This window comes from Microtus oregoni, unplaced genomic scaffold (assembly GCF_018167655.1).
Source record: "Microtus oregoni isolate MIOR12 unplaced genomic scaffold, Mior012 000009F_ref0000495, whole genome shotgun sequence".
NCBI classification, from domain to species: domain Eukaryota; kingdom Metazoa; phylum Chordata; class Mammalia; order Rodentia; family Cricetidae; genus Microtus; species Microtus oregoni.
The window spans coordinates 38,395,205-38,405,451 of NW_024543068.1; the positions used below are offsets into that span (position 1 = coordinate 38,395,205).

The 10,247-nt window shown below is 46.8% G+C and overlaps 1 protein-coding gene across 2 annotated transcripts in view; it reads left to right on the forward strand.

Annotated features, from left to right (window-relative positions):
- The first annotated feature begins 327 nt into the window (after positions 1-327).
- The window catches only part of Baz1a (bromodomain adjacent to zinc finger domain 1A), a 74,896-nt gene continuing 64,976 nt past the window's right edge, over positions 328-10,247 (forward strand). Inside the window, exons 1-2 of one of the 2 annotated variants that reach the window (XM_041658598.1) lie at positions 328-453; positions 833-975. In XM_041658598.1, coding sequence (XP_041514532.1) covers positions 863-975 — 113 coding nt within the window. In that variant the 5' untranslated portion in view covers positions 328-453; positions 833-862. The remainder of the gene's footprint in view (positions 454-832; positions 976-10,247) is intronic. The other variant, XM_041658599.1, reaches the window with a different exon arrangement.

Genomic DNA, 10,247 nt, shown 5'->3' on the forward strand with positions numbered 1-10,247 from the left:
AGAGAAGAGGGCTTTACTTTGTCAGCCATGTGTTTCGGGAGCGCTGGCGCTTTCCCTAGATCTTCTGGCTGATAATCTCAAACATGGAGGATGCTTCTGATTCTTCACGAGGGGTTGCTCCATTAATTAATAATGTAGCTCTCCCAGGCTCTCCGCCGTCTCTTCCTGTATCAGTGACAGGCTGTAAAAGTCATCCAGTAGCCAATAAAAAGGTAGAAGCGAGAAGCGCAAAGCTCCTCCCCGCGGCTCTTCCTCCTTCGGAGCCGAAAGTAGCTCAGAAACTTCCCAGGAGCGCGGAGAGGCGGGGAAGCGCCGGCGGGACGCGATCCCCCCTGCGCCGAGCCGGCCAGTGGCAGTGCGAGCGGCGGCGGCCGGGAGAGACTCCGGGGCGGGGCGGCCGGGCCCTCGTGGCGTTCCTCGTGGGAAGGTGCGGCGGCGGGCGGGCGCTCGCAGGTGAGGGGCACGCCGGCCGGGGTCCCGGGCACCCGGGAACAAAGCGCCGCGGCGCCCGGGGGGAATCCGTGGCCGCCCTGCTGCGGGGGTCGGCGCGGCGTCTAGCACATTGCGAGTCCCGGTGCGGCGGCGGCGGCCCGGAGCGGCGCTGGGGGAGGGGGCAGCCGCCCCATTGTGAGGCGCCCGCGGGGCGCGCCGGGGCCGCCCGGCTGACTGACTGACTGACTGACTCGGCACCCCGGCGGTGGCCGTGTTGGTGGTGGCGGCGGCGGCGGCGGCGGCTGGGAGGACCGGGGCGCGTCAGTCACACAAAAGGCAGCTCAGCTCACCCCGGCGCTCCCCACCTTACCGGCTTTCCTTTCCCTCCAATTTGCTCTAGGGACGCGGGGCGGACGCGCGCAGCCGGGAGATGCCGCTGCTCCACCGAAAGCCGTTCGTTAGGCAGAAGCCGCCGGGGGACCTGCGGCCGGACGAGGAAGTTTTCTACTGTAAAGTCACCAACGAGATCTTCCGCCACTACGAGTAAGGCCGGCGGCGGTGGCGGGGGCAGTGGGAGCTGGGCGCCGGGGCAGCGGGGACAGCCGCCCCCGCGCCCTTTTGTCTGTCTGTCTCTCCTCTCGTCTCTCCCGGAGGCTCGCGACCGGGTGACCGGGCCGCCCCTCCCCCGCGCGCCGTGACCGCGTGGGGCGGCGGGCGGCGGGGCCCGCGGAGGCCCGGGGACCGCTCGCAGTCGCCGCGTTCGCCGGGCGGGCGGGCGGGCGGAAACTCCCCGGCTCGCCCCTCCCCGCCCGCCGCGCTCGGCCGGCCGCACGCGCTCGCCGGTTCCGGGATCCCCGCCGGGTCAGCCGCTCTCCGCCGCCGTCCCGCAGCCGGGAGAGGGAATCCCTGACCCCGAGGGCAGGAAACAGCCGGCCCCGGGGACTGGCTACTCGCGGTCGCGCGTGGCTTCTGACATTTTTGGGGGGGAGGGGGAGTGGGGGCTGCCAGGGCGAAGGTGAGGGACCGGGGCCGGAGTGGAGGCTCGCTCCGCTGAGCAGCGAGGGACTCCTCAGCTGGCCGGGAGAACCGGGACCGGGGCTGGGGGCGTTGGGGCCACGGGTGTCCCGAGCGGCGGCCTCGCGTTCCGCGCCGCCTAGGCCTGGGAGTGTGCGACGCGAGCCGCGCTCTGTCACCGCCTCTTCTGGGTGACTAACTCCCGTCCCCGGGGAACTCGGCGTCTCCGCCCCCGGGAGACCGGCGAGGAAGAAGTCGGGCCGAGCGTGGGGGAAAGGAGTGGGAGGCTACTGGGGCCCCCCGGACGCCCCTCATTTTTTGCTTTCGTGTAGGCGAGCGCACGGCCGTGGGAGTTGGGGGGGTGGGGTTAGACAGACAAGTTCAACTCCAGCTCCACAGTCTGTCGCCTCTTTATCCCCCCCCCACTTCCCCGCGCATGTGGGCCGCCTGACGTGTGCCACTGCTTTTGTTTTGATAAGAACCCGAAGCTGCTGCTTGCAGATGTAGCTTCAGCTCCCGAATTTTCAGTTCGTTGCCGGGTAGAGCCAAGAGCTCCGCTCGCTCAGTGACACGAAGCCTTAAAGAAGTTGGTCTCAGCGATCCGGTTTCAAACAGGGACCCGAATTGATCAGTCACAGGAACAGTCTTATCCTCCACGCAGCCTCTCTTTGTGGCTTAGAAACCGTGTGTTAATAGCAACCAAATACGTGGTGTGTAGGAGGATTTCAGAGTGTGTGTGTGGGGGGGGGGGGTCTGGGGGGAGGAAGGCTTGATCCAGGGAGGTCTTCAGGCAAACCCTGCGGCTGCCTGAGAAAGTAGAGCGATAGGGAAAAGTCAGTTCCAAGTTACACCCCCTCCCTTCAGCTCCCTAGAAGGGGTTACAGGTAAAGGTGTTATCTGGAGGACTAGATGGTACTTTTCACCAAACAGTACCTTAAGTAGGAGTGCACATCTCCCTGAGCTCCTGTACGGACTTGTTTTATTACTTTGAGTGCACTCTTGTAACTTCGTAAGTGGATTTGAGTTGGCTAACTGTACAAGGTTATGTCTTCATATTTTCTTCTAAAGTCTAAGCTAAAGTCCTTAGTAGCATTTCTGATTGTTTTTTAACTTAAGAGTACCGGGAAACAACTTACATCCCAAACTCTTCTTCCCTCTGATATAAGCAGTCTTTCAAAAACGCCCTTTATGCAGTACCCAGGAGGCTGAACAGAAGGTTTGCAGGTCCAAGGCTAGCTTGGGCCACAGAGTGACTCCTGGGCCAGTCAGTCTGGGTTACAAAATTAGACCCAGACAACAAAAGAGGCAGCCCTCACTGTAGAGCACAAGGTAACTTTGACTTTTCTCATCTGTGAATTAAGCCCTCTTGGTGTACTTTTGGTTCCCGAAATGAATTATTCTAATCACGGAGAAATCTGAAATGCTGGAATGAAAATATTTGGCATCCCAACACAGAAAGTGAGCAATTGTATGTTTTGTAATCTTAGGATATTAAAATATTTAAAGATAGCTTAAAGCAAAGCAAACAAAAACAAAAATCTTTTCTCCTCTAGTGCTGAAGTATTTGAGGCTTTGGGAGTTACACTTTAAGAGAGATTATTAATTTGGTAGCAGAGATACTTGATCATTTGTCCTAAACAAAATTGCATCATCTCCTTAGATATCTAATCATTATTTTTAAATTGACTAAAATGGAAAGCTGCCGTTGTGTGGCGTATGCCTTTAATCCTAGTACTCAGGAGACAGAGGCAGGTGGATCTCTATGAGTTTGAGGCCAGCCTGGGTTACAAATCAAGTTCCCGGACAGCCGGGGTTGTTATACAGAGAAACCTAGTCTCGAAAAACCAAGAATATTTTTCAAGGAAAAAAAAATCATCTCTTACCCTCAAATGGTAAAAAGTCACCTTTCGTGAAATGCATTTAGTTTGGATGGTATATGACCTGGAGAAACTGAAGGAAGCCTGTTTGAACTAACATCTCAGATTAGTTTGTGTGGATTTGAAGGTTATCTTTTATAGTTTGAAAAAAACCTTGTATTTGTCTGAATATTTATCTATGCTCACCCAGTTCCTTCAGTTTTCTTCTTATTTCTTGAATGTAAATTTCTGCTGCACTTAGAGAGGTTTTTTTTTTTTTAAGAGCTTCCAGCCTTTCTCATTTCCTAACAAACGTTTTACTCGTTAGTAGTTTGTCAGGAACTTTTCATTGCTAAATAGTGTTCCGCTGGGTTGTTGTAGTCCACTTCCTCTTTTCTTTCCAAGCAGCTGTGGTCACCACCTCCTCCTGTATCCTGTGCTTGATTCCTTTAGTCTCCAAGACCCCATGTGTTCTCTAGGACAGACCATGACCAGAATGGGTCGTTTACAGTATAAATTCCTTTGTTGAAGTGGTTTGAACTGCGTGTTTCTGAACTAATTGCTAACTCTTGTTTGACCTGCTTTCTGGAAACCTATTACAAATAGCACATTAACTGTAGGCAAATATACACGTTAAAGTGCAAAATTTAGTTTCAAGTCAGGGAAAGATTTATACTGTAATTTTGATGGGAACACAATTTTTGCTTTGTGTTTTTTGTTTTTCGAGACAGGGTTTCTCTGTAGCTTTGGAGCCTGTTCTGGCACTGCCCCGTAGATCAGGCTGGCCTTGAACTCACAGAGATCCACCTGTCTCTGCCTCCCAAGTGCTGGAATTAAAGGCGGAGCCACTACTACCTGGTTAGTTGCTAAAAATAGTTGAATATTAGAAATTATACATCATATAATTTCCTAATGATTTGTTCTATTATCTACTGACTTAATGTCTTGAACTCTTTTTTTTTGGCTGCTTAGAATTGAAAGTTTACATTTAGAATGTAAAGTTTACTATTCTTTTCCACCTCAAACTAGTAGACAGTTCAGCTTGTTTCAGCCAGTGAAAAGGATTTGATAGCTTATAATACGTTTTGCTTTTGTTGTTCATCAATTCTTTGTTGTTAATTCAGCCCTTTTGTAAATGAGGAAAGGTGTCAGAGTATTGATTGCAGTTGTAATCACATATTCAGCCACTGATGGCACCAGAATTTTAGTTCATATTTTATGTGAGGAACTCTAGCTGTTGTCAGAGGCTGTAGACATATGCACAAAGAAGCTAGAATTACAAGCCGTGTTTCTGTAGATGGCACCACTTTCTTGTCTGTTCAGCACTGACCTTTCCTATGCCCCTCCGCGATTAAGCTCTTGGTAGTAGTGGGCAAATCAGAAGAATGCTGTCTGTTTATGAATGACAAGCTGGCCAGGAACTTGAGATCCTCTTGCGCTTGCGTGCTGAGATTACAGGCATGTGCCACCACACCTGGTGCCATCAGTTTACCGTGGGGTAAAATGCTTGTCATACCAGCCAGTTCTCACACCGATGACGGGACACGGGAAATCTAGCTGTAGTCGGTCTGGTGAGCACTCACTTTTCAAGGGAATGTGGATAATCTTTCGAGCCAGTGTCTTTAAATTAGGTGTATTTAGCTCCTGTTTAGGAATATGTTGGTTACATGTCGCTGACTGCTGAGTTCACGGGTCCTTTTTTCCTAGGGTACAGCAGAGATTCCTAAATGGTTCATATTTTTTCTTACTTTTTATTTATTTTATTTTTATTTATTTTGGTTTTTCTATGTAACAGGCTTGACTGCCCTGGAACTCTCTTTGTAGACCAGACTAGGCCTCCAAAAACTCACTGAGATCTGTCAGCCTCTGTCTCCTGGAGTGCTGGGATTAAAGGTTTGCCCCACTCCTCCTGGCTCCTCTGCCTCCTGGAGTGCTGGGATTAAAGGGCGCCCCACTACTGTTTTCAGCTTTCTTTCTTATGCTTAACACATCATGCTTTTTAATGTTAACACAGTTTTCTTCATTCAAAACATGTATATCAGTAGTACCCCAGAGCTTCATGGATTGAAATAATAATCCATTTTGTTGGTCTCTCTATTGTATGGATTCTCAGTTTGGTTTTGCTAGTTTCCTTTGGGCTCATGCACTTAACTCTGTCCAGTTAGAGGCAAAACTGATCTTAAATAGAATAAGAAATGAGCGCTGACACAAGTGTGGTACTCTGAAGAGATGTCTTTTCTCACCTGAAGAGGGTGTTCTGAGCTGCTCCAGAACAGAAAGAGAGAGAGAGACAGACCTGGGAGGTGGGGAATAGGAAGGAGAGGAGAGGCGGTCTCAATATATTCTTTGGCAACTCCTTGAAGGCAAGCACGGGGACAACAGAAATTTTAAAAAGAAAGAGCTTAAATCACTATAGTTAAGACAAGGGCAAGCAATAAAGTATGCCCACAAGTTCTTTAGGATGAATTTTAAAAAGTTTGAGAGTGGCCGGGCTGTGGTGCCCTTTACAGAGGCAGGCGGATCTCTGGGAATTCAAGGTCAGCCTGGTCTAGGGGAGCTAGTTCCAGGACAGACTATGGAGAAAACCTGTCTGGGGTGGGGGGGGGGGGGAGAGAGAGAGAGAGAGAGAGAGAGAGAGCGAGAGAGAGAGCACGTGTGTGTGTGTGTGTGTGTGTGTGTGTGTGTGTGTGTGTGTGTGTGTTGAGAGTGTAAGTATGTGTGATGAAAACAGTGGCCACCCTGGATTCAAGGTCTGATAAAACTTAGACTCCCTGTCTAAGAAAATCAGCAATCAGTGTTGGGCCTGAAGAGATTAGCAGTTAAGAGCATTGGCTCTTCTTCCGGAAGACCTGGGTGCAGTTCCCAGCACTCATGGTTGTTGGGAATCCAGTGCCCTCTTTTGGGCTTTGTGAGCACCAGAAACATACACAGTGCACCAACATACATGCAAGCAAAATATCCACACACATCCTAATAAATAAAGTCATATTTCAAAGGAGTCTGAGCACCTTTAGCTTTCTTCGCAAACAAATTGGGTTTAGGATATTTATTATAATCTGATGTTATCAATCAAAATACAGACAAAATTGGGCCAGCGAGATGGCTCAGCACTTGCAATGCAAACCAGACGACCTGAGTTGAATTTGATCCCCAGAACCCACAGTAGAAAGAGCTGACCTCTGCACATACTCACTGTGACACACTCGTGTGATTATACTCTCAACACATAACACACACAACCAAAACAGGGTTTCTCCGTAGCTTTGGAGTCTGTCCTGCAACTAGTTCTTGTAGACCATGCTGACATTGAACTCCCAGAGATCCGCCTGTCTCCATAAAGGCCTGCGCCACCACTGCCCAGCCACTCTCAAACTTTTTAAAATTCATCCTAAAGAACTTTATTGCTTGTCTTAACTATAGTGATTTCAGCTTTCTCTTTAAAATTTCTGTTGTTCCTGTGCTTGCCTTCAAGGAGCTGCCAGGAAGAACTTCCTCAGATTCTTAAGCTAGTTAAGTCCCGTTCCTCAATGCTGAACTTTGTTTAGGTGCTCCTCTGACACCGTCTTTTTTGCTGTTTTGGTGAACCTCTTAGGACAGAGGTTCTCAACCTGTGGGTCACGATGTGACCCCCATTGGGGTCAAACAACCCTTTCACAGGGGTAGCCTAAGACCATCAGAAAACACAGATATTTACATTACATTTGTAGTAGGATGATCAAAATGCACAAGCAAATGAATGTGGACCATTCGCTGAGAGTGTCTACTCGCGACAGTTTTCTTTGGGGACGCTTCAAAGATGCTGAGACCATTTGTCTCCCTAGTGAGAAGTGTGTAAGTCACATGTGTCTTAGGAAGCCAGCAGAGTGGAAACATCCTAGAGGAGGCTAATAAATGTTTGCTGGGAGTTGGGGAAGCCCTCAAGTAGGAGAATATCTAAATTGGACCCTGAGAGATGGAGCTCACAGGACATGAAGTGGAGCAGAAAGAGATTCTAGATAGAAGATACTGTAAAGAACACGTTTAAAGCGAGGGAAACTATTAAAAATCAACACTGAAGTATGAGTTCTGAGTTTCACTTAAAATTGGTCTTTGGTTTTTTGAGACGGGGTTTCTCTGTGTAGCCCTAGATGTCTTGGAACTAGCTCTCTAGACCAGGCAGGTCTTGAACTCACAGAGATCCTCCTGTCTCTGCCTCCTGAGTGCTGGGATTAAAGGCATATGTCACCACCTGGCTCACATCCAACATTTTAAGTAAGGACTTTGACCTCCAGCACCAGTCCGGGCATGTCTCATCTTTGTCAATTTCTCCTGAAGATTTTGATCTCTGATTTTGAAGCTCATGGCTATTTCTCAGCCTGTGCATATCATGGTCTATTTCAGGTTAGGAATTCCGTTTTTTAGTATATGGCTAATTATTTTTGTTTGGGCAAGGCAATTCTTGAGATCTTTGCTGTTGTCCTGGAGCTCACCACATTTTGTATCTGGCTAGAAGACTTTCAGCCCTTAAGTAAAGTGCGCTTTGTGTTCATCTGAATTGTATGTGATGTTCCCTAATTTTTAAATCCACCAGGCTTTCCATTTTCCTAATCCCTAACAAATTAAAAGCCTGTTGTTTCTTAGCACATTCACCAGAGCTGTAGATTTTAGAAACAAATTTTACCTTGTAGCCCAGAGTTTCTCCTTATGAAATGATGATGAAGAGGAAAAAATATGTTTTTGTGTGTGAGCAACCAGATAATGAATATTTTAGACTGTGTTGGTCATGGTGTCTCCCACACTCTATACCAATGAAGTGAGAAAGAAAGTGAATACCTCGGAGTGAGGATGTGATTGTGTGCCAGTGAAATCAAACCCAAGAGAAGGTTGCATTTGGCTTCTAGGCAGTAATATATCCCTATCCTAAAGAGGATTATTGAAGATTACAGTCATAAACAGATGTAATTTATGTTATCTTAAGTTATTCATATTAAATAATACTTTGCATTTTCTTTTTGCTCAAACTAGTAAAATTAGATGTTGAAGAGACAGTAACCCACCTTCTTAAATTTGGCATTAACAAACTTCATATTTAAATGTGTATGATGCAGAGTCAAGTATTAGCAGAAAGACAAAGTGGGCTAAAGTGAAGTTGTGCTGTTGTGGGATTCCCCTCTGTATGCTGTGAATACGACTGATCAATTAATAAAGAAAACTGGCTTGGCCTGATAGGGCAAAAGAATAGAGGTAGGCAGGGAAAACTAAACTGAATGCTGGGAGAAAGAAGGGTGGAGTCAGTGAGAAGCCTATAGCCCTACCAGAGACTGATGCCAGACCTTGAGCCAGTAAGCCACAGCCATGTGGCGATACACAGATTAATAGAAATGTGTTGAATTAATATATAAGAGTTAGCCACTAAGAAGCTAGAGCAATGGGCCAAGCAGTGATTTAATTAATACAGTTTCTGTGTGATTGTTTCGGTTCTGGGTGGCCGGGATGAAGAAGTGGAGAGCAGCGGGGACGACCAAGCGCCCTCCTCCAACAGTGTGCAGTAGATGGCTCTGTGCTTTTAGGGTAATGGGCTTTTCCTCTCTTGTGATAACTTAGCCACACAAGGCTATCAGTGTAACAAGAACTATCTAGAGACCAAAAGAGATATAAGAACATGAACGTTTTGCAGGAGATGAGGGGGACCTCATGGGAGGAGTAGGGCAGTTTGCTGTTTTGTCTCATTTTGTAGTTTACATTTCTATATTATTGTGTACACACATGAGCTTGGGTACCTCTGAGGAGTTTTATCAGTCACAAGGCAGCTTGTGAATTTAGTCTCTCTGTGCCATGTGGCTTCTGGGGATCAAATTTAGGTTCTCAGGGTGGTGACAGTTTGCTGAACTATCTCACTGGCATATACCCTATTTTTTCCACCTGGTAACTTGCTTGATGGCTACATATGGAACTTGTACCATTGCTCACTGAACATTTTAGACAGTGTTCAAGTCTAGTGTCTATGGAAACCTGATTTAAACTTAACTGTCACCCTGCAGTGATTTTACATGCCTTGTGGGCCCCAAGTACCCTGGAACTTAGCTGATACAGAAGCTGTTTCCTGGCCTTGTGGACCATTAAGCAGTTGAAACGATTTTATGTGTGTAGTAGGCTTAATACAAAATATTTAACATAAAAATGTAAATTATTTTAATGTTATTTATATCCATTTTATTCTGCATGCTTGAAAAAATAACTTATCTAAATCCTTGCCTCTTAGTTAATAAATTATTATGACACAAACTTAATTGCTTATTAAAAACAGGTTCCATCCCACCACCCCTACTGGTATTCTTTAACTTTATGCCTTCTTTAAGATCTAACCCTTAATACTACTTGAAAAAAGATGTTCTAGTATTTCCTACTCTATTTTGCCTTCCTCTGAAGGCTCTTGTTTGTCTCTTTTAAAAATAACCCCTCATTGCACCAAAACATAAAGGCTCTTCATATAGAGCCAGGGTCATCTGACTTGGCATATGTGTTTTCTTTTTTTTTTTTTTTAAGATTTTTATTTTTGGTTTTTTGAAATAGGGTTTCTCTGTGTAGCTTGGGCTGTCCTGAAACTTGCTATGTGTAGATCACGCTGTCTTTGAACTTAGATATCCACCTGCCTTTGCCTGGCTTTAAGATTTCTTTTTTAAATTATGTTTGTGGGGAGGGGGTCTATGCAAGTGAGCGCAGGAACCTAAGGCATATGATTCCTGGGAGCTAGAGTCGTGAGCTGCTGACATGGGTCCTGCAAGAACAGTGAGGGCTCTTAACCGCTGAGTCAGATTTCCAGCTCCTAGTATTGTCATCATCATATTCTTATTATTATTATAATAATTTCATTGTATTGTTATTGGTTTCTCTTGGTTTTATAGATTTCTTTTTTCTTTCTTAAAATTTTTGTTGCTCTCTTGATACACGTGCAAATGAAACGAT